The 22,963-nt window shown below is 68.1% G+C and overlaps 2 protein-coding genes across 2 annotated transcripts; one reads left to right on the top strand and one right to left on the bottom strand.

The window, feature by feature from the left end:
- Positions 1-258: 258 nt before the first annotated feature.
- On the bottom strand, positions 259-13,825 carry SGF29 (SAGA complex associated factor 29). Its single transcript, XM_089779082.1, has 10 exons — positions 13,705-13,825; positions 12,566-12,645; positions 12,371-12,446; positions 2,282-2,354; positions 2,142-2,206; positions 1,857-1,986; positions 1,644-1,790; positions 957-992; positions 724-886; positions 259-421 (listed from the first exon to the last, which is right to left on the bottom strand). Exons 1-10 carry the CDS (start codon positions 13,811-13,813, stop codon positions 305-307), a joined length of 996 nt encoding a protein of 331 aa, XP_089635208.1. The 5' UTR covers positions 13,814-13,825; the 3' UTR covers positions 259-304.
- A 7,484-nt stretch (positions 13,826-21,309) lies between these two features.
- On the top strand, positions 21,310-22,274 carry NUPR1 (nuclear protein 1, transcriptional regulator). The gene is made up of 3 exons (XM_089778777.1): positions 21,310-21,469; positions 21,864-22,008; positions 22,083-22,274. Exons 1-2 carry the CDS (start codon positions 21,367-21,369, stop codon positions 21,998-22,000), a joined length of 240 nt encoding a protein of 79 aa, XP_089634903.1. The 5' UTR covers positions 21,310-21,366; the 3' UTR covers positions 22,001-22,008; positions 22,083-22,274.
- The last annotated feature ends 689 nt before the right edge of the window (positions 22,275-22,963 follow it).

Here is a 22,963-nt window from a genome sequence, read left to right on the forward strand (position 1 = left end):
GCAGGGGGCTGAGCCGGGCAGTGCTGGGGGGGCAGGGGACCTGGTAGTGCTGTGGGAGCAGCCAGGGGAGCAGGGGGCTGGGCTGGGCAGCGCTGCGGGGGCAGGCAGGGGGCAGGGCAGCGCTGTGGGGGCAGGCGGGGGGCAAGGGCCAGGGGCCGGCAGCCCAGGACAGGCCGGGCACACCCCACCAGCCGGCAGCGGAAGGGGCTGACTCCTGACGTGGGGCGCGCTCGGTGCTGGCATGAACCACGCTGTGTGTGCCGGGGGCACGGAGAAGCTTTATTACCCTCACGGCCCCGCGGACTCACTTCTTCTTGGTCTCCTTGCAGGCCACCACGTATCTCTGGGCCACGTTGAGGGGTGGGGAGTAGCCGTCCGCATAGGACGTGTCCTCAAAGAGCACCGAGTAATCGTCCTGGGGCTGCAGAGAGGCAGCGTGAGATGCTGGAGCCCTCCCCTGCCCCACTGCTGCCGCTCAGCCGGCACCCGAGCACCGCCCGGCCCCAGGGCCCGTCGGAGCTGGCCCCCCTCCCTCTCCCCGCCCGGCCCCGGGGCCCGTTGCAGCCAGCCCCCCACCCCTCTCCCGGTCCCATCACAGCCAGCCACCCCTCCGTTCCCTGCCCGGCCCCCGGGCCCGTTGGAGCCAGTGCCCCACGTCCTGTGACCCCCCTGTTCCCTGCTCGGCCCCTGCCCTAGGCAGCCTGAGAGGAGGAGGCCCCTCACCCGCTGGGGCGGGGCGTGGATCAGGGCCCGGTAGAAGCAGGTCGTCTGGGGGTACAGGGCGAGCACCAGCTGGTCCTTCTGGAACAGCGCCTCGGGGTCCGTCTCCGGGTTCGCCTTCCACTGGGGCAGAGGGATGATGCGGCGGCGGCTCAGGGTGTGGCGCCTGGGGGGGAGGGACAGGGTGAGACAGGGCCCCAGGGCCCGCCCCCCACACCGTCCCCAGCCCCACTTACTCTTTGCCTTCCTCGTCGATGTCGTCCACCTCGTACCTGCAAGGGGAGGGGCGGCGCGTGAGCCGGGCAGCTCGGGGCCTGCCCTGCGCCCCGCCCGGCCGGGAAGGGGGCTCAGGCCCCCAGATCGCAGGGCCGGCTCCCCGGGAGCCTAGAGGGGACCGCAGCAGTCCAGCTCCTGCCTGGCTAGAGCAGGCCTGGGCAGGACACGGGGAGCCCCAGGCAGGGTCCCCCCCGCCCCGCGCCAGCAGAAATGCAGCCTCACGGCTCCCTTTCTCGTTAAAACTGGGGGGAGGGGGAATTGTAAGAGCTGCCCCGCCCCCAGGAAATTCCCATTGGCCGCTTTCAGGCAGAAGCTGGCCAATGGGAGCTGCTTGTTAGCTCCCATTGGCTAACAGGCAGCTAGGAAGAACCAGGCCCCCTCTCCTGGGCCCAGTTACTCATGGAGCAGCGGCCCGGCTGGCAGGGACACACGTTACATCGGCCCCCGTCTGCCCCCCAGCCCCCTCCTCCCCTAGGTCCCGCCCCAGGCCTCCCGACTGCAGGCCAGCCCCTTCCCCAAGCTCCCCTGCACCCAGCCTCCACCCCTACCCTGGAGGAGCAGGGGCCCCGACCATGTCCCCAGGGCTTGGCCTGCCCCCCGCTAGGGAGAGGCCCGTGTCCCTGCCGTGCCCCAGCCCCGGTGCTCACTTGTTGGCGGCGTGGCTGTAGCTCACCACCTCGGCCAGGATCCACTGCTCGTCGCCGTCCACAGCCTTGACGCGAGCCGCCACCTTGTCCCCCGGCTTGGCCACATAGTCGCTGGCAGCGGGGATGGCGCCGCAGAGCGGGGGCGGCCTGCGGGGGAGGGCGCGGTTAGCGCGGGCAGGGGGGCGCACGCCCGGCTGCCCCAGGGACACTCACTTGTCGCCGGGTTTGCCGATCCACAGGGGGAGTGTCATGGCCGACTGCTGCAGGAGAGTCATGAGGACGCCTCGGCGCATGGTCTTGCGGGGCGGCTCCGAGTCGTTGTAGAGCCCGGCGATCTTGGCGGCTGTGGGGTGGGGCAGACAGTGGGGTGAGCCCCCTTTCCAGTCCCAGGGATTTGGACGCTGACCCCCGCCCAGACTGCCAGCACCCCACACGCCTCCTCGCCCCTCCCCAGGGGGTGATGGGGCCCACGCCGAACGCCCTGCAGCCCATCCTCACCAATGCGCCGCTCCTCCAGAAGGGATTTGATCTCCGCAATCTTGTCCAGCGCCTTGCGCAGGATGCTGGGGTGAGAGGAGAGAGGGGGTGAGCGGGGGTGGGGCCGGGGGTGGCTGTGGGGGCAGGGAGGGGGCACTCACTTGCACTCAGCCTCCGCATCGGCTTTGGCAGTCGTGTAGAGTCCACGAAGCTTGGTCCGGTAATAGGGAGAGACTGCAAGAGATGGGGGTGTTAGCACCCCAGAGTCCTGGCTCGAGGCCCCCCCCCCCCGGCTCTACCCCCTGGGCCCCACTGCCTGGCTCGAGGCCCCCCCCCCGGCTCTACCCCCTGGGCCCCACTGCCTGGCTCGAGGCCCCCCCCCCGGCTCTACCCCCTGGGCCCCACTGCCTGGCTCGAGGCCCCCCCCCCCGGCTCTACCCCCTGGGCCCCACTGCCTTCCCAGAGCCAGGAGAACCCGGGAGTCCTGGCTCGCGCCCCCGCCCCCCGGCTCTACCCCCTGGGCCCCACTGCCTTCCCAGAGCCAGGAGAACCCGGGAGTCCTGGCTCGCGCCCCCGCCCCCCGGCTCTACCCCCTGGGCCCCACTGCCTTCCCAGAGCCAGGAGAACCCGGGAGTCCTGGCTCGAGGCCCCCCCCCGGCTCTACCCCCTGGGCCCCACTGCCTTCCCAGAGCCAGGAGAACCCGGGAGTCCTGGCTTGAGCCCCCGCCCCCCGGCTCTACCCCCTGGGCCCCACTGCCTGGCTCGAGGCCCCCCCCCCCGGCTCTACCCCCTGGGCCCCACTGCCTTCCCAGAGCCAGGAGAACCCGGGAGTCCTGGCTTGCGCCCCCGCCCCCCAGCTCTACCCCCTGGGCCCCACTGCCTTCCCAGAGCCAGGAGAACCCGGGAGTCCTGGCTCGAGGCCCCCCCCCGGCTCTACCCCCTGAGCCCCACTGCCTTCCCAGAGCCAGGAGAACCCGGGAGTCCTGGCTCGAGGCCCCGCCCCCCCCCCCGGCTCTACCCCCTGGGCCCCACTGCCTTCCCAGAGCCAGGAGAACCCGGGAGTCCTGGCTCGAGGCCCCCCCCCCCCCCGGCTCTACCCCCTGGGCCCCACTGCCTTCCCAGAGCCAGGAGAACCCGGGAGTCCTGGCTCGAGGCCCCCCCCCGGCTCTACCCCCTGGGCCCCACTGCCTTCCCAGAGCCAGGAGAACCCGGGAGTCCTGGCTCGAGGGCCCCCCCCCCCCCGGCTCTACCCCCTGGGCCCCACTGCCTTCCCAGAGCCAGGAGAACCCGGGAGTCCTGGCTCGAGCCCCCGCCCCCCGGCTCTACCCCCTGGGCCCCACTGCCTTCCCAGAGCCAGGAGAACCCGGGAGTCCTGGCTCGAGGCCCCCCCCCCGGCTCTACCCCCTGGGCCCCACTGCCTTCCCAGAGCCAGGAGAACCCGGGAGTCCTGGCTCGAGGCCCCCCCCCCCCCCGGCTCTACCCCCTGGGCCCCACTGCCTTCCCAGAGCCAGGAGAACCCGGGAGTCCTGGCTCGAGCCCCCGCCCCCCGGCTCTACCCCCTGGGCCCCACTGCCTTCCCAGAGCCAGGAGAACCCGGGAGCCCTGGCTCCAGCCCCCAGGTCTGGAGGAGATGGCTGGGGGGGAGGGATGGCAGAGGACGTTGGAGCCGGTGCGAATCGCAGGTGGGCGGGGCCTGAGGAGGCACAGAGTTTAAGGTCCCTGCCCCCACCGGGCTCCCGGCACGCACCCCTGGGCAGGCCAGCAGCAGGCAGATAAGAGCGGCCAAAGGTCCCTGCAGCCAGTGCCCCCGCTGCGGGCTGAGCCAGCCTGCGCCACTGTGCGTCCCCGGGAGACGTCCCCACCTGCTCCCGAGGAGGCTGAATGGCGCTGGTCCCGGTCCGGCGCCCGTGGACCCCACTGCTGCCCCGTGTCCCAACCCGCGAGAGGCACGGCTCGCACCTAGCCATGGGCCGTACTGAGATCTCAGTATGACGCCCACCGGATCCCCTTGGCCACACGCGCCCGCTCCGCGCTGGAGTCTTGCGGCCAGTGCTGGGCCCCACATTTCAGGGGCGATGTGCAGACACTGGCCAAGGCCCCGAGAAGCGCAGCAAGGATGAAGATAGGCCTGGAGAACAGGAGCTAGGAGGGGAGGCTGAAGGACCTGGGCTTGTTTAGCTTGGAAAGGAGCAGACCGAGGGGGGGCGTGAGAGCGGGTCTCAGGTACCTAAAAGGGAGTCCCAGGGAGAGGGGGACTCCCCTTGGCCTGAGGACAGGACAAGCAGCCAAGGGGCTTCACCTGCAGCGAGGGAGGTGGAGGTTGGACATTGGGAAAGTCGTCCGGCCTGGGGGGTTAAACACGAAGAAGTTGCCCGGGGGGCTGTGGAGTCTCCATCCCTGGAGGCAGCTAAGGGCGGGTTGGACAGACGCAGCCGGGCCCGGCGGGGGACCGGGCGCGAGGCCCTGCCGGTCCCAGTGCTCTGTGGGTCTGTGCGTGTCGACCCCGCAGAGAAGTCTAGCAGGCGGGTGAGGCAGGACTTCAGTGACTTGCCCCCAGTGCGTCCGGCCGGCCTGTTCTCCAGCCGTGGAGCCACTACGGGAGTCAGGGCTCCGGCCTGCGGCTGCCAGGGTTGCTTCTAGAGCCAGATCCTCGGGGAACGGTTAAGCGATGAGGGCGTGGCCCCCAAGACAGGCCAGGCCCGCCACGGAAAGGGGGTGCTGCAGCCCCACGGGCGCCGCTTCCCCGCCCTCTGGGGCCTGAGGCGGGTGTGGGAGGCGGCACGGAGCCGGAGGGCGTCTCCCACGCAAGCGGCTGGGGGCTGGGAGATCCCACACGGCCAGTGCGAGGGATTCCTTTCCTGTCTCCCCACGGCCTTGCTGCTTCAGCCTCACCCACGGGTCCCGCAGCCTGCTCTCTGTCCCCTGGCCCAAGCAGGCGCGGGAGGACTGGGCCTGCCCGCCGCTGGTTGGTGCGCCGGCTTCACCTGAGCCCCGCGCCCCATCTGGGCCTGCCCCCGGCTGCAGCAGGGCCCCTGTGCTGGCTTACTGGCACCTCTCTGCGCCCCACGGCTGTCACGGGCTCCTGCCTGGGCCCCGCTGGCGCTTCAGGAAGGGGCCCAGGGTGTCTAGCCAGGCCTTGGCGGGCACCTCGGCCGCGTGGGAGGGAGACAGAAGGGCCCCTTCCCCTGGAGGGCGGGTTCTGTGACGGGGCCTAGTGGAGCACAGGGCCGCAAGCCACGAGCCCCGCTGCCAGGCAGGGCCCAGCTCCGCAAGGGGACGCCCTGGGCCGTTGCCAGCTGGGCCGGCGGCGGGTGCGGAGTCTCCATCTCTCGCCCCAGGCTGGACCCCAGGAGCTGCGCTGCGGGTGGGGCTTTCCACCGAGGGGGCCAGGCAGGGGCAAGAGGCACCCAGGCAAGGTTTGCAAGCAGCTGCTTCGGCCTGATAAGGGCAGGACGAGTCCCAGGCCGGCGCCCTGAGGGGAGCGGCCTCGCGGGGGAGGCGCTGGGAGTCCCGGGCCCAGAGCCCTGAGGGGAGCGGCCTCGCGGGGGAGGCGCTGGGAGTCCCGGGCCAGAGCCCTGAGGGGAGCGGCCTCGCAGGGGAGGCGCTGGGAGTCCCAGGCCAGAGCCCTGAGGGGAGCGGCCTCGCAGGGGAGGCGCTGGGAGTCCCAGGCCAGAGCCCTGAGGGGAGCGGCCTCGCAGGGGAGGTGCTGGGAGTCCCGGGCCAGAGCCCTGAGGGGAGCGGCCTCGCAGGGGAGGCGCTGGGAGTCCCGGGCCGGCGCCCTGAGGGGAGCGGCCTCGCGGGGGAGGCGCTGGGAGTCCCGGGCCGGCGCCCTGAGGGGAGCGGCCTCGCGGGGGAGGCGCTGGGAGTCCCAGGCCAGAGCCCTGAGGGGAGCGGCCTCGCAGGGGAGGCGCTGGGAGTCCCGGGCCAGAGCCCTGAGGGGAGCGGCCTCGCAGGGGAGGCGCTGGGAGTCCCGGGCCAGAGCCCTGAGGGGAGCGGCCTCGCAGGGGAGGCGCTGGGAGTCCCGGCCCAGAGCCCTGAGGGGAGCGGCCTCGCGGGGGAGGCGCTGGGAGTCCCGGCCCAGAGCCCTGAGGGGAGCGGCCTCGCGGGGGAGGCGCAGGGAACAGGACAGACTGCCCGCTGTGCCGGGCGCGGAGGTATCCGCCTCCCCCCCCCCCCGCAGGGAACAGGACAGACTGCCCGCTGTGCCCGGGCCCCACAGCGCGGAGGTATCCGCCCCCCCCCGCCCCGCAGGGAACAGGACAGACTGCCCGCTGTGCCCGGGCCCCACAGCGCGGAGGTATCCGCCCCCCCCCCGCCCCGCAGGGAACAGGACAGACTGCCCGCTGTGCCGGGCGCGGAGGTATCCCGTCCCCCCTCCGAGGCCGTGCGGCAGCCTAACGCCTGTGGGCACAATGCACGCCAGCCTCTCCCCAAAGCGCGTGGATGGAGGCGGGGACGCCATGACCTGCAGGAAGCGCAGGGGGCTGTGCTGAAGAGGAGGTCCTAGCGCTTCCCAGGCCTGACAGCGTCTGGGCCAGGTCGGAGCGCGGGGCTGGCAGCTAGGTCAGGCTGTCGGATTGGCTGGCGCAGGAGCAGTTACAGCGGGGAGCTGCCCCTGAGCTAAAAGCTTCTGACCAAAAGGCTCCCGTGGGCTTGGAGGCAGCAGAGATGGGCTGGGAGAGGAGCCACCCGCAGAGGAGTTACCGCCTGCTCCACCGCTCACAGGGATGAGCACTGGAAGAGGGGAAGTGATCAGGAACAGCCAGCAGGGATTCACCAAGGGCAACCTGCCTGACCGATCGGATTAGCTTCTGTGATGCGGTAACTGGCTCTGTGGACGTGGGGAAGTCGGTGGATGTGATAGACCTTGACTGTAGCAAGGCTTTTGATACGTCTCCCACGACATTCTTGCCAGCAAGTTGAGGGAATGTGGATTGGATAAATGGACGGTAAGATGGATAGGAAGCTGGCTGGAAGGCGGGCCCAGCGGGTAGTGATCAACGGCTCCATGTCAGGATGGTGGTCGCTTTCTAGCGGAGTGCCCCAGGGTTTGGATCTGGGACCGGTTTTGTTCAATATCTTTATGAACGACCTGGCTAAGGGGCTGACTCGGGGCGGGCCCGACTCGGGCGGGGGCTGGACGCGACGCCTCCTGAGGGCTCCGCCCGCCCTGGGGTTCAGTGATTGGCCGGGGTAACCCCAAACTCCCGGAAGCCCAGACTTCAAGGCCTTCCCACGCAGGGGAGGCTCCTGGCCCCAGAAACCCAACGTGCCCCAACCTGCTCCGGCCGCCCCAGCTGGGTCCAGAGGCAGGGGAGGAGCAGTCTGGAGGACGGTGGGGGAGGGCAGGCTGCCGTGTGAGGCGGGGGCCATTGTCTGCAGCTCGCAGCAAAACACGCCCAGACTTCACACCTGCTCCCTGGCAGCGGCACCCGGCGGGGAAGGGAGGCCTGGCTGCAGCGACAGCCCAAACACCGCTGCTCTGCCGGCCTCCCTGGGAGTGGCAAGAAGGGCGCTGTGGGGGAGGCTACCGCCCAGAGCCAACCCGCCAGCCTGCTCGGGGCCGCAGGGAGAGACGCACCTCCTGGCGGCCCCCAGGGACTAGTGGCTGGGGGGAAAGCAATGGCAGAGCGCCCTCGCCGCAAACCACTGGGCCTTTTGCATCCATGTCTTCAGACTTAGGAGGGCCGGACGGGTCAGGCCCAGGCCCAGGCCCAGCTCGCCCCGTGTCCTGCTGCCCAGGTGCCCCACAGCGAGTGACCAGAGCCGGGAACCATCACACAATGCCTCCCTGCGCCCATTCCCAGCCTCTGGCAGAGGCCAGGGACCCCTCCTGATTAACAGGCTCTGATAGAACGTAGCCGGTTCGCTGCCAAACCCTGTTATAGTTCTGGCCTTCCCAACACCCTCCAGCAGGGAGTTCCACAGGTGGACTGTGCACCGAGTGACAGAACTTCCTTGTGTTTTAAACCTGCTGCCTATGAATCTCTTTGGGCAACCCCAGCTCCTGCATTACGAGGAGTAAACACCACTTATTTACTTTCTCGGCACGATTTTATACACCTTAGCCATGTCCTCCACGAGCCATCTCTTTGCCAAGTACAAAGTCCTGTGCTCCCTTTGCTGTCCTGCTTGTCCGGGAGGGAGATGAGGGACCCCTGGATTTCACTCGGGGCCCTGGGAACGCAGTGCAGCTAGTGGGGGGTGCGCAGCTCTCACTTCGAGGCCGATGGATCGGGGCAAGCGAGCCATAAGCCGAGCAGGAAGCCCGGCGAGTGAGGGGCCAGCGTTACTGCGAAGGGCCTGCCGGTGCGAGCGAATGAGACAGATGAGGCAAGGCAGCCCGCCAAGCAGAGCTGGGCCGCCAGGGGCGCTCGGCCCCTCGTGCCGCGCACTGCCAGGGGACGCTGCCAGCGCCACCCGGGGGCTCGCCTGGGCTGCAAGTGCGTGTGGAGGGAGCGCTGCTGCCGAGCACGGCGCTCAGGAGAGTTGAAGCGCAGCCCAAAGCAGCAGGTGGGGCCCACGTAAGGGCCACCCACAGCCACTCCCTGGAACGCGTAAGCAGCCTGGGGCACATGCTGGCAGCGAGGGCAAGCCCCAGCCCAGCAGTGGGGCCAGAAAGGGCCCCCCGGGCCGGACCTGCCTGGGGAGATCCGCAGCTTCTCTCCGCCCCGTCTCCAGGCAGGAACCGCCTGGGAGCTGCGTCCCAACAGCTGGGGAAGCTGGGGGCTGCAGAGGGGCCCTGGCCCAGGGCCCTAGGGTAGGGCAGGCCTGGGAGCCCCCCAGCACTCATCGAAGGGTGGGCCGGCATCAGCGACCCAGGCCCCCACAGAGCGCACAGGAGAGGGCAGCCAGACCGGCCTCGGCACAGGACAGCAGCGGTGTCTAAGGGGCCCATTTCAGCCTGCGCAGGGTGCAGGGAAACCCAACACGGTGCACGCTCAAAGCCCTATGCTGCATGGCTATTGCCTGTGACCAGTCTCAGTGCAGGCATCACACGCTGGGAAACTGAGGCAAGCCGCCTCAAATTCCTGGCAGGTCAGCAGGACAGATTCTTAACAGGCAGAAGCCACTGAGCCCTGGCCTGCTCCGAGCACAGAGCACAGGCAAGCCAGAGAGACACAGCTGGCGAGATTTGTAGGGGGTCCTTGTGCCGTGGGGGGGGGCTGTCTGCTCTGTGACCGGGGTCCCCTGTGCTGTGTGATTCCCATGGACCCACCCACATGCGCATTGGCCCAGACACCCAGGCCCAGCCTGAGCAGCTAACAAGGCTCTGCTGGGGGTTGAGGGGGCGATGGACCCCCTAGCCCAAGGGGTTTGAGGCATCCTGGCCCTGACTCCTGTAGCCACCTGCCGTCTGTGCTGGGCTGTGTCCTGGAGGAGCAATAACCCCCCCATTCCACTGGCTGGCGGAGTCTGTTCTGCCTGCTCCGGGGTGCAGGATGAGGGGACCCCAACGCGCCACCACAGACCTGCACTCCCTAAAGGAGAGCGGCAGAGCAAGCCAGAGCCCCTGGAGGTGCTGGCAGGGTGAAGCCTACATTGGGCGGGGCTCGGCTCAGCCCTGTGGGAAAGGGACATGGGGCTGGGCGGAGAGGTATTGGCACAAGGCGGAGCTCGGGGAGGCCCCGGGGCGCCGAGCGAGGGGGCCGGGTGACCCGTTTGGGGGGTGCAGGACAGAGGCGGGGCACTGACGGCAGAGACGGGCAGGAGAGGGTGGCGAGAGGTAGCTGCGGTGCCCCGGGTCTGTCCTGGGACCCGGCCGAGCGGACAGTTCTAAACGGCCTGCAGCCAGGAGTAAGGGCACAATCACTCCAGATGGTTAACTCCTAACACGCGGGGGCAGGGGGCTGGGCAAGGGAATGGCACATGAAATCCAGGGTGTGAAATGCCAAGTCCTGCAGACTGGAAACCAGCATCCCAAGTATCAGGTACAAAACGACGGGGCTAATTTGGCTCAAGAGAGATCTTGGAGTCCCTGTGCAGAGTTCTCGGAGAACAGTCGCTCGGTGTGCAGCAGCCTGTCAGGAATCATTCAGAAAGGGGAAGGCAGAGCATAACCTATTGCCTCTGTACAGACCCACGGGACCCCACATCTGGACTCCTGCGCACAGACATGGTCGCCTGGCCTCAGAAACCATGCACCGGAATTAGCAAAGGCTCAGAAAAGAGCAGCCACAGCGACTAAGAGCAGAGAACTGCTTTCGTCCGGAGACTGGGACTCCGCAGCGACTGAGCAGACAGGACAGAAGTCTGTCAAATCACGACTCACTTACACCTTCTTAGAACACAAGAACTAGGGGCGCCAAATGACAGGTTTAAAACAAACCACAGGAAGCTTTTCTTCACACAGGGCACAGTCAACCTGTGGAACTCCTTGCCAGAAGATGTTGCAAAGGCCGGACTTTAACAGGGTTAGGGAAGAGCTAGCCAGATTCATGGAGGCTGGGTCCATCAGTGGCTATTAGCCGGGCTGGGCAGGGCTGGGTCCCTGGCCTCGGTCAGAGGCTGGGAACGGGGGATGGGAGGGATCACTTGGTGGTTCCCTGCTCTGGTCACTCCCTCTGGGGCACTGGGCCTGGCCACTGTCGGCCGACAGGACGCTGGGCTGGCCCAGCCTGGCCGCTCTGATGTGTCATTTTGCCTTTATGGCCCCCAACTCTCTATTGTTTAGCTGTGGCCTCTGGCTAACGGGCGACTGGTTCTGTGTTGCCGTGGCCCCCCGGGGGTGTCCTTAGCGTGTGGACAAACAGTGGGAGTGAGGAACGAGGGCCGGCGTGACCCCTGAGATACCCTAGAGACTGGGGATGGGCGCTGGCCAGAGGGAGGACAATGGGCTGCAGAGAGGACTCCAGGCGGAGGGAAACAGTGGCAGAAGAGAGGGGGCCGGGTGACCCGTTTGGGGGGGTGCAGGACAGAGGCAGGGCCGAGGGAAAGGCGATGGGGGCTCAGTGGCTGGCAGACAGCTGCCAGTGCGCAGGCCCACGAGCCGGCCCCGAAGAGAGCGTGCAGCCCTCAGGGCAGGCTGCCACACGGAGGCAGCTCTCAGGCAGCTCCAGGTGGGCTGGCAGCGGGCTGGGAGGGGCGGGCGGGGCTGCACAGGACTCAAGCGGCAGAGGAGGTGGTGAAGGCCAAGACCGCAACAGGGCTCAGAGCAGAGGACTACGTAAACTGGGGCCCAAAGCCGAGTGCTCTGGACCCATGGCCAGGTCCCAGCGCCCCGCCAGCCACACCGCGCAGAAGCTGGGGTCCCCGCAGGCGCTCACGTGGCCCCCCAGGAGAGTTGGGCTGCCTCAGTGGGTGTGGGGAGCACGTCTGCTTAGCCTGTGCGTGCGGCCTGGTAACCGAGGAAGCAGAGGTGAAGGATATTCCTGTGTATGGTGCCTTCCCTGGGAACAGGCCCCACAGCTGGGGCCCTCGAGTGGGGACGGGAGCCACCTCTCCCCTGGGCCCTAGGAATGGGGGGAGGGTGGGTGCCCTGCAGTGCCACGGCCACACAGCCACCCTCAGGAGACGGGCTGCCCGTGGGAGGTCAGGCGACCACGCTGACAAGCCCCCAGGCGCCTCGCACTGAGCAGGTCCCTGAGGTGCTACGCCCATGCGCACGGTGCATGCAGCAGCCACACCGGGAGAAGGGCCTGCTGGCCCAGGGCGGGGTGCCCACATCAGAAGGGCTCTGGGGGTGGGGCGCGCCGGGAGCAGCCGGCTTTCCAAGTGGCACCCAGGCTGGCGCTGACGCTTGTGGGGCCACTTGCAGAGACCCACAGAAATGACTTGGCTGCTGTTGCTGGTGGGAACATCTGGCTGAAACAGCGCTAACCTGGGAGCAGCCCCTGCTCTTCTTCCCTGCAGCCAGCTTGTTGTGGCCTGGCCGAGAGCTGCGTGCAACTGCTCCAGCCTGGACCTCTGCGACAGAGGGCGACCTCAAGGTGGCTGCAATGTGCGGGCACAGCGGGGCGCCTGGGGCTGCCTGGCTGCACGGCAGGGCTGCGCCGGGGGGGGGGCTTATACTCACTGCTGGGCTGGTGAAAGGTAACAGAACTCGTGGCCAGTTGGAGGTTTGGGCCCTGGCTCCTAAGTCTGCCCTGAGCTTGCCACCCAAGCTCGAGTCACTGCAGAGCAGTGTGACATGCAGGAGCCCCGGCTCTCCACCCCCCAACCCATCAGACCCCCCTGCCCACCCACAGTCAGAGCAACCTGGCTCCCCACCCCTCACCCATCAGACCCCCCGCCCCCAACCTCAGACTCACTCTTATTCTCAGTCTGCATGCGCTCGTGTGTTTTCTGGATGTTGACTAGGTTGTGCTCACTCCGCGACCGCTCCTCCTGGGGGCAGAAAGGAAAGGGGATGGGGCTTGGCGCTCCATGCCCCCAAGGCCTGTCTCTACCAAAGCAACCCGCTGTTCCCAGCCTGCTCTGGGGCTGGCCAGGCAGGGGTCGCTTACCTGTGTCTGCTTGATGAGCTGGTGCAGCTCCCCGAGGAGCTCCGCGATGCGGGAGTCGGCCGACACCAGAGCCATGGCAGCTGCAGGGAACAGGAGAATCAGCCACTGGGGCAGCCCCTTAACCCCACAGCATGGGACCGCCCCCACCCAAGCCCCGCCCTCGAAACACCCCCATGCCTCCAGGCCCCGCCCCCTCCCCGAGCCCCGCCCTTGAATCGCCCCCATGCCTCCAGGCCCCACCCCCACCCTCAAAACACCCCCCATGCCTCCAGGCCCCGCCCCCTCCCCGAGCCCCGCCCTTGAATCGCCCCCATGCCTCCAGGCCCCACCCCCACCCTCAAAACACCCCCCATGCCTCCAGGCCCCGCCCCCACCAAAAGCCCCGCCCTCGAAACATCTCCATGCCTCCAGGCCCCGCCCCCACCAAAAGCCCCGCCCTCGAAACGCCCCCAGGCCTCCAGGCCCCGCCCCCAACCCAGCCCCCGCCCTCGAAACGCCTCCAGGCCCCGCCCTCCAAACGCCCCCATGCCTCCAGGCCCCGCCCTCCAAACGCCCCCATGCCTCCAGGCCCCGCCCCCTCCCCGAGCCCCGCCCTCGAAACGCCCCCAGGCCTCCAGGCCCCGCCCCCAACCCAGCCCCCGCCCTCGAAACGCCTCCAGGCCCCGCCCTCGAAACGCCCCCAGGCCTCCAGGCCCCGCCCCCACCCCAAACCCCGCCCTCGAACGCCCCCGGGAGCCGCCCCTACTCAAGCCCCGCCCCTCGAAACACCCCTAGACCTCGCCCCCTCCCGCAACCCTCCAGGACCCTCGGGGTCGGTGGGGTCAGGGGTCACTACCGGGTCCGTGGCCCCGCCCACACTCACGCGCACCCAAGCAACAATGGGTTTCCTAGCCAGCGCATGCGCAGCTCCACCCCCACCTCGGCACGCGCTCGTCCCCCTTCCTAACGGATAAGCGCCTACTCCCGTCACGCGTGCGCACGACGCATGCGCTTTCTGTACGGCGCGGTTCCCCGCCACAGTGCCTCCGGCGCATGCGCACTTTCAGTTTGCATGCCGCCCTCCCGAACCCGCCACCGAATACCCCAAGGCCAAGCGCTCCCGAGCCCGGACACCGCGCCCGCCGCGGGCCGCACCATACCGAGGCCGCACGAAGCGAGGAAGAGGCGCTGGCAGCGCTGTAGAGCCTGCGGGTCTACGCAAAGCGAACGGGGCGTACTGCGCATGCGCTCCATCTCGCGGTGCCTCATGGGACAGGGCTAGAGATGGAGCGTGCAGCGCAGGGCCATGCAAAGACTGGCACGCTGGGCTATTCGGCAGCACAGTGCAGGGCCATGCAAAGACTGGCACGCTGGGCTATTCGGCAGCACAGTGCAGGGCCATGCAAAGACTGGCACGCTGGGCTATTCGGCAGGGCCATGCAAAGACTGGCACGCTGGGCTATTCGGCAGCACAGTGCAGGGCCATGCAAAGACTGGCACGCTGGGCTATTCGGCAGCACAGTGCAGGGCCATGCAAAGACTGGCACGCTGGGCTATTCGGCAGCACAGTGCAGGGCCATGCAAAGACTGGCACGCTGGGCTATTCGGCAGCACAGTGCAGGGCCATGCAAAGACTGGCACGATGGGCTATTCGGCAGCACAGTGCAGGACCATGCAAAGACTGGCACGCTGGGCTATTCGGCAGCACAGTGCAGGGCCATGCAAAGACTGGCACGCTGGGCTATTCGGCAGCACAGTGCAGGGCCATGCAAAGACTGGCACGCTGGGCTATTCGGCAGGGCCATGCAAAGACTGGCACGCTGGGCTATTCGGCAGCACAGTGCAGGGCCATGCAAAGACTGGCACGATGGGCTATTCGGCAGCACAGTGCAGGGCCATGCAAAGACTGGCACGCTGGGCTATTCGGCAGGGCCATGCAAAGACTGGCACGCTGGGCTATTCGGCAGGGCCATGCAAAGACTGGCACGCTGGGCTATTCGGCAGGGCCATGCAAAGACTGGCACGCTGGGCTATTCGGCAGCACAGTGCAGGGCCATGCAAAGACTGGCACGCTGGGCTATTCGGCAGCACAGTGCAGGGCCATGCAAAGACTGGCACGCTGGGCTATTCGGCAGCACAGTGCAGGGCCATGCAAAGACTGGCACGCTGGGCTATTCGGCAGCACAGTGCAGGGCCATGCAAAGACTGGCACGATGGGCTATTCGGCAGCACAGTGCAGGACCATGCAAAGACTGGCACGCTGGGCTATTCGGCAGCACAGTGCAGGACCATGCAAAGACTGGCACGCTGGGCTATTCGGCAGCACAGTGCAGGACCATGCAAAGACTGGCACGCTGGGCTATTCGGCAGCACAGTGCAGGGCCATGCAAAGACTGGCACGCTGGGCTATTCGGCAGCACAGTGCAGGGCCATGCAAAGACTGGCACGCTGGGCTATTCGGCAGCACAGTGCAGGGCCATGCAAAGACTGGCACGCTGGGCTATTCGGCAGGAGCGTGCAAAGACTGGCACGCTGGGCTATTCGGCAGGGCCATGCAAAGACTGGCACGATGGGCTATTCGGCAGGGCCATGCAAAGACTGGCACGCTGGGCTATTCGGCAGGGCCATGCAAAGACTGGCACGCTGGGCTATTCGGCAGCACAGTGCAGGGCCATGCAAAGACTGGCACGCTGGGCTATTCGGCAGCACAGTGCAGGGCCATGCAAAGACTGGCACGCTGGGCTATTCGGCAGCACAGTGCAGGGCCATGCAAAGACTGGCACGCTGGGCTATTCGGCAGCACAGTGCAGGGCCATGCAAAGACTGGCACGCTGGGCTATTCGGCAGCACAGTGCAGGACCATGCAAAGACTGGCACGCTGGGCTATTCGGCAGCACAGTGCAGGGCCATGCAAAGACTGGCACGCTGGGCTATTCGGCAGCACAGTGCAGGACCATGCAAAGACTGGCACGCTGGGCTATTCGGCAGCACAGTGCAGGACCATGCAAAGACTGGCACGCTGGGCTATTCGGCAGCACAGTGCAGGGCCATGCAAAGACTGGCACGCTGGGCTATTCGGCAGCACAGTGCAGGGCCATGCAAAGACTGGCACGCTGGGCTATTCGGCAGGGCCATGCAAAGACTGGCACGCTGGGCTATTCGGCAGCACAGTGCAGGGCCATGCAAAGACTGGCACGCTGGGCTATTCGGCAGGGCCATGCAAAGACTGGCACGCTGGGCTATTCGGCAGCACAGTGCAGGGCCATGCAAAGACTGGCACGCTGGGCTATTCGGCAGCACAGTGCAGGGCCATGCAAAGACTGGCACGCTGGGCTATTCGGCAGCACAGTGCAGGGCCATGCAAAGACTGGCACGCTGGGCTATTCGGCAGCACAGTGCAGGGCCATGCAAAGACTGGCACGCTGGGCTATTCGGCAGGAGCGTGCAAAGACTGGCACGCTGGGCTATTCGGCAGGAGCGTGCAGCGCTGCAAAGACTGGCACGATGGGCTATTCGGCAGCACAGTGCAGGGCCATGCAAAGACTGGCACGCTGGGCTATTCGGCAGCACAGTGCAGGGCCATGCAAAGACTGGTACGATGGGCTATTCGGCAGGACCATGCAAAGACTGGCACGCTGGGCTATTCGGCAGCACAGTGCAGGGCCATGCAAAGACTGGCACGCTGGGCTATTCGGCAGCACAGTGCAGGGCCATGCAAAGACTGGCACGCTGGGCTATTCGGCAGCACAGTGCAGGGCCATGCAAAGACTGGCACGATGGGCTATTCGGCAGCACAGTGCAGGGCCATGCAAAGACTGGCACGATGGGCTATTCGGCAGCACAGTGCAGGGCCATGCAAAGACTGGCACGCTGGGCTATTCGGCAGCACAGTGCAGGGCCATGCAAAGACTGGCACGCTGGGCTATTCGGCAGGACCATGCAAAGACTGGCACGCTGGGCTATTCGGCAGGGCCATGCAAAGACTGGCACGCTGGGCTATTCGGCAGGACCATGCAAAGACTGGCACGCTGGGCTATTCGGCAGCACAGTGCAGGGCCATGCAAAGACTGGCACGCTGGGCTATTCGGCAGGGCCATGCAAAGACTGGCACGCTGGGCTATTCGGCAGGACCATGCAAAGACTGGCACGCTGGGCTATTCGGCAGGGCCATGCAAAGACTGGCACGATGGGCTATTCGGCAGGACCATGCAAAGACTGGCACGCTGGGCTATTCGGCAGGGCCATGCAAAGACTGGCACGATGGGCTATTCGGCAGGGCCATGCAAAGACTGGCACGCTGGGCTATTCGGCAGCACAGTGCAGGGCCATGCAAAGACTGGCACGCTGGGCTATTCGGCAGGACCATGCAAAGACTGGCACGATGGGCTATTCGGCAGCACAGTGCAGGGCCATGCAAAGACTGGCACGCTGGGCTATTCGGCAGGACCATGCAAAGACTGGCACGCTGGGCTATTCGGCAGCACAGTGCAGGGCCATGCAAAGACTGGCACGCTGGGCTATTCGGCAGCACAGTGCAGGGCCATGCAAAGACTGGCACGCTGGGCTATTCGGCAGCACAGTGCAGGGCCATGCAAAGACTGGCACGCTGGGCTATTCGGCAGGGCCATGCAAAGACTGGCACGCTGGGCTATTCGGCAGGACCATGCAAAGACTGGCACGCTGGGCTATTCGGCAGCACAGTGCAGGACCATGCAAAGACTGGCACGCTGGGCTATTCGGCAGCACAGTGCAGGACCATGCAAAGACTGGCACGATGGGCTATTCGGCAGCACAGTGCAGGGCCATGCAAAGACTGGCACGCTGGGCTATTCGGCAGCACAGTGCAGGGCCATGCAAAGACTGGCACGCTGGGCTATTCGGCAGCACAGTGCAGGGCCATGCAAAGACTGGCACGCTGGGCTATTCGGCAGCACAGTGCAGGACCATGCAAAGACTGGCACGCTGGGCTATTCGGCAGCACAGTGCAGGACCATGCAAAGACTGGCACGCTGGGCTATTCGGCAGCACAGTGCAGGACCATGCAAAGACTGGCACGCTGGGCTATTCGGCAGCACAGTGCAGGACCATGCAAAGACTGGCACGCTGGGCTATTCGGCAGCACAGTGCAGGGCCATGCAAAGACTGGCACGCTGGGCTATTCGGCAGCACAGTGCAGGGCCATGCAAAGACTGGCACGCTGGGCTATTCGGCAGCACAGTGCAGGGCCATGCAAAGACTGGCACGCTGGGCTATTCGGCAGCACAGTGCAGGGCCATGCAAAGACTGGCACGCTGGGCTATTCGGCAGCACAGTGCAGGGCCATGCAAAGACTGGCACGCTGGGCTATTCGGCAGCACAGTGCAGGGCCATGCAAAGACTGGCACGCTGGGCTATTCGGCAGGACCATGCAAAGACTGGCACGATGGGCTATTCGGCAGCACAGTGCAGGGCCATGCAAAGACTGGCACGCTGGGCTATTCGGCAGGGCCATGCAAAGACTGGCACGCTGGGCTATTCGGCAGGACCATGCAAAGACTGGCACGCTGGGCTATTCGGGGAGGCGCTTTCCTGGGCCGGACCCCTCCTCAGATCGAACTGTGGGAGAAAGCAGCACAGCCACAGACACCACAGGGTACAATTAAAAATGAACACACGTGAAAAGGACAAATCACACTGCAGAACAGGAGGGGGGTGGGGGGGGAAGGTGAGTGTCTGTGAATTGATGATACTAGAGGTGGGGAGAGTGGGATGTCTGTGAGCTAATGGTATTAGAGGTGATAATTGGGGAAACTGTCTTGGTAATGGGTGAGAAAGTTCAAATTCTTGTTAAGTCCTTGTTGGCAAGTGTCGAATTTTAACATGAATGACAGTTCAGAGGATTCCCTTTCAAGTGCAGATGTAAAAGGTCTTTGTAGCAGAATGCAGGTGGCTAAGTCATTGAGAGAGTGTCCTTTCTGGTTAAAGTGGGACACGTAGTTTCCAGGTGTGCGAGGAAACCCCCGCGCATGCGTGTTTCCCTGCGGCTAGGGGAAAAATGGGAAGCAGGGCGCGCGCGCGCACACACACACCTCTGCGCATGCGCACTGCTCAGAAAGGAGCGTGCGGGGCGGGGGAAGCAGCAGGGGAGGGGAGGGGAGGGGAGGGGTGGGTGGGGTGAGGGAGCAGGGTAAGGGAAGGGGGCAGGGGGTTGCGGTGGGAGTGGGGCGCGGGGCAGGGGGTTGCATCAGGAGCAGGGTAAGGGAAGGGGGCAGGGGGTTGTATCAGGGGCAGGGTAAGGGAAGGGGGCAGGGGGTTGCGGTGGGGTGGGGAGCAGGGCAGGAGATCACAGAGGGGGCAGAGAGAGGGGACACAGGAGGGGTGAGGTGAGTGGGGCGGGGTTGCCAAGTGTCTGGTTTTCGCCCGGACAATCTGGCAAAGCCCCCCAGAAAATACCAGACATGTACAATGGCATTTTTCCTCATCTGGCAGGGCAGTGCGGGAATTTACAGGCACAGCGACTTTTTTTCTCCCGTCAACCAATTTTTTCCTCGCCATGTTCACGATTTTTTGCAGAGGGGTCACGATGGGACAGGAGGACGCAGAGGGACGGCGTGAGTTAGGAGGACGCAGCGGGGGTGAGGTGAAGGGGGGAGGCAGGAGGATGCAGCGGGGGACGAGTGGGGTGGGACAATGGGGTCAGCACCAGTTCTGGTGCTCTGCCAGAGGGCAGCTCCTGGTTATCAAGTGCCCAGCCATGGGCCTGGCAGTTCCCAGCACAGCCCCAGAGACACCCCCCCATCGCTAAGGTAGTCACCAGTGTTCCCTCTAATCTTTACCATCCCCGTGCCAATTTTCCATACGTGTGCAGAATAATGTTTTCTTGTGTGCACCGCGGTGTGTGCGGACATGCACCACCAATCCAAACAATAACCGCGCTGGGCCTACACTCGTCAGCTGCTCAGCATGGGACTCTCAAGCACCCAGCTTGCAGGGCTAGTGGCTGCCGGGGGAGTCACCCCTCCCCTGCTAACCTAGGGCCCCTCTGGCTGGGGCAGGCAGGGCAAACACAATGGGACTGACTCAGTAGCTGGCTCTGGGAGCCCAGCCAGCTTGGGCACAGGTGCAAAATCCCCAGGAGAAGGCTCGGAGAGTAGGTGGCCTGAGAGAGTAACAGGCAGGGCTGTGCGTTGTGATTCAGTGACGAGTCCTGGCCAGGCAGGGGCAGTGGGGTGGGCTGAGGGGGGGCAGGGCTGCAGGGTGGGAGTGGGGGGCACCGGCAGGGCTGGGGGCAGGGGCTGTGGGGCGGGAGTGGGGGGCACTGGCAGGGCTGGGGGCAGGGCTGGGGGCAGGGGCTGCGGGGCGGGAGTGGGGGGCACTGGCAGGGCTGGGGGCAGGGGCTGCGGGGCAGGAGTGGGGGGTACCGGCAGGGCTGGGGGCGGGGGCTGGGGGCGGGAGTGGGGGGACCGGCGGGGCTGGGGGCGGGGCTGGGGGGGGAGTGGGGGGACCGGCGGGGCTGCGGGGCGGGAGTGGGGGGACCGGCGGGGCTGCGGGGCCGGAGTGGGGGGCACCGGCGGGGCTGGGGGCAGGGGCTGCGGGGCGGGAGTGGGGGGCACCGGCGGGGCTGGGGGCAGGGGCTGCGGGGCGGGAGTGGGGGGTAACGGCAGGGCTGGGGGCAGGGGCTGCGGGGCGGGAGTGGGGGGCACCGGCAGGGCTGGGGGCAGGGGCTGCGGGGCGGGAGTGGGGGGCACCGGCAGGGCTGGGGGCAGGGGCTGGGGGGTGGGAGTGGGGGGCACTGGCAGGGCTGGGGGCAGGGGCTGGGGGGTGGGAGTGGGGGGCACCGGCAGGGCTGTGGGGGCGGGGGCTGCGGGGCGGGAGTGGGGGGTAACGGCAGGGCTGGGGGCAGGGGCTGCGGGGCGGGAGTGGGGGGCACCGGCAGGGCTGGGGGCGGGGGCTGCGGGGCGGGAGTGGGGGGCACCGGCAGGGCTGTGGGGGCGGGGGCTGCGGGGCGGGAGTGGGGGGTAACGGCAGGGCTGGGGGCGGGGGCTGCGGGGCGGGAGTGGGGGGCACCGGCAGGGCTGGGGGCGGGGGCTGCGGGGCGGGAGTGGGGGGCACCGGCAGGGCTGGGGGCGGGGGCTGGGGGGTGGGAGTGGGGGGCACCGGCAGGGCTGTGGGGGCGGGGGCTGCGGGGCGGGAGTGGGGGGACCGGCGGGCGGGAGTGGGGGGTAACGGCAGGGCTGGGGGCAGGGGCTGGGGGGTGGGAGTGGGGGGCACCGGCAGGGCTGTGGGGGCGGGGGCTGGGGGGCGGGAGTGGGGGGCACCGGCGGGGCTGGGGGCAGGGGCTGCGGGGCGGGAGTGGGGGGCACCGGCGGGGCTGGGGGCGGGGGCTGCGGGGCGGGAGTGGGGGGCACCGGCAGGGCTGGGGGCGGGGGCTGTGGGGCGGGAGTGGGGGGCACCGGCAGGGCTGGGCTGGTAGGGGCTGCGGGGCGGGAGTGGGGGGACCGGCGGGGCTGGGGGCGGGGGCTGGGGGGCGGGAGTGGGGGGAGCGGCGGGGCTGGGGGCGGGGGCTGGGGGGCGGGAGTGGGGGGAGCGGCGGGGCTGGGGGCAGGGGCTGCGGGGCGGGAGTGGGGGGACCGGCGGGGCTGGGGGCGGGGGGGGGGCTGGGGGGAGCGGGGGGCTGGGGGCGGGGGCTGGGGGGGCTATGACGTGTTGTTTTGCTCGCGGCCCCGTCACGTGCTGCGCTCCCGCCCCAGAGGGGGGGCGGCTGATGCAATTGTGGGGGTGGCAATAAAAGGCGGCGGGGGGGGGCGCGGGGCCAGAGCCCGGCAGCCCGTCGCGGAGGGGCCATGGCTGGGTCCCTGCTGGAGGCGCACAAGCTGGTGCCCACGGCTCTGGAGGGGCAGCTCTTCGACCCCTATGACTACTACAGCCTCACGGAGCGCTACAGCAGTGAGTGCGCGGGGGGCTCGCCGTGCGCTGCGGGATCGGGGGGGGGGGGCTCGCCGTGCGCTGCGGGACGGGGGGGGGGGCTCGGGCGGCGGGGGGGGGGGGGCTCGCCGTGCCCTGCGTGACCCGGGCGGGGGGGGGGGGCTCGCCGTGCCCTGCGGGAACCGGGCGGGGGGGGGGTCTCGCCGTGCGCTGCGGGAACGGGGGGGGGGGTCTCGCCGTGCCCTGCGTGCCCGGGGGGGGGCTCTGTGCCCTGCGTGCCCGGGGGGGGCTCTGTGCCCGGGGGGGGGGCTCTGTGCCCGGGGGGGTTCTCGCCGTGCCCTGCGTGCCCGGGGGGGGGCTCCGTGCCCTGCGTGCCCGGGGGGGTCTCCCCCGCCTCAGCCCGTCTCCCCCGCAGCGCCGGGCGGCTGCAGCCGCAAGGGCCGCTCCAAGCGGGAGGCTGCGGGGAACACGAACCGGCCCAGCCCCGCCGGCCACGAGCGCAAGGTCGCCCTGAAGCTGCAGCGCTCGGAGCGCCGTCGCGGCCAGGACTGAGCCCGCAGGTGAGCGGGGCGGGGCCCTGGGGGGCGGGGGGGCGGTTCCCCCGGCCCCCCCCTCACGCGCCCTCTGCCCACAGCTGAGCCTGGCCGAGCAGACCTGGTTCCCGACCCAAGGCGACGCCACGTGGACACAGAGCGGACGGACGGACGGACGGACAGCCCCGCCCAGATGGCTGACTCCGGGCAGAGAGGCGCGAGCTGCCGTGGCCCAGCCCCTGTGGCGGGGCCCGACGAGCGGGATCTGGCTCGCTGCCAGCGGGGGGGGGGGGGGAGCGAGGGGGGCGGGATCTGGCTCGCTGCCAGCGGGGGGGGGGGGGGCGGGATCTGGCTCGCTGCCAGCGGGGGGGGGAGGGGGGGGGGGGGGATCTGGCTCGCTGCCAGCGGGGGGGGGGAAGGGGGGGGGAAGAAGAGGGGCAGGGCACAGCGGGGGGGTGGGATCTGGCTCGCTGCCAGTGGGGGGGGGAAGAAGAGGGGCAGGGCACAGCGGGGGGGCAGGATCTGACTCGCTGCCAGTGGGGGGGGAGAAGAGGGGCAGGGCACAGCGGGGGGGGGCAGGATCTGGCTCGCTGCCAGTGGGGGGGAGAAGAGGGGCAGGGCACAGCGAGGGGGGCGGGATCTGGCTCGCTGCCAGCGGGGGGGGGGGAAGAAGAGGGGCAGGGCACAGCGGGGGGGGGGGGAGTATTCTGTCCCCTCCTGAATAAAGACACTCCCTGGCTCCTGGCTCCTGGCCTTTGCCTGGGGTGGGCGGGGCAGAGGGTGGGCACGCTGGGGCGTGGCCCATGACATCACTTCCTGTCACCACATTGGCCCTTTGAGCAGCGGGTCCCCTGGTCCCAGGCCAGCGGGAGGGCGCGGCAGAGCTCCCAGCATGCCGTGCAGGGCTGCCCTGCCGCAGCTGGTGCCCTCCAGTCATAACTGGCGTCTCAGGCACCAGCACGATGGGCCAATGGGAGAGGAG

This window comes from Pelodiscus sinensis, chromosome 5 (genome assembly GCF_052426305.1).
Source record: "Pelodiscus sinensis isolate ZL-2025 chromosome 5, ASM5242630v1, whole genome shotgun sequence".
NCBI classification, from domain to species: domain Eukaryota; kingdom Metazoa; phylum Chordata; order Testudines; family Trionychidae; genus Pelodiscus; species Pelodiscus sinensis.

What these genes read in the sequence shown, in the direction of transcription:
- NUPR1 (XM_089778777.1), top strand. Translation starts at nt 21,367, where the DNA reads ATGGCTGGGTCCCTGCTGGAGGCGCACAAGCTGGTGCCCACGGCTCTG. An exon ending in CCTCACGGAGCGCTACAGCA is followed by an intron (nt 21,470 to 21,863) that starts GTGAGTGCGCGG and finishes TCTCCCCCGCAG; the next exon opens with CGCCGGGCGGCTGCAGCCGC.
- SGF29 (XM_089779082.1), bottom strand. Translation starts at nt 13,813, where the DNA reads ATGAGGCACCGCGAGATGGAGCGCATGCGCAGTACGCCCCGTTCGCTT. An exon ending in ATCGGCAAACCCGGCGACAA is followed by an intron (nt 1,791 to 1,856) that starts GTGAGTGTCCCT and finishes CCTCCCCCGCAG; the next exon opens with GCCGCCCCCGCTCTGCGGCG. An exon ending in TACAGCCACGCCGCCAACAA is followed by an intron (nt 993 to 1,643) that starts GTGAGCACCGGG and finishes CTCCCCTTGCAG; the next exon opens with GTACGAGGTGGACGACATCG.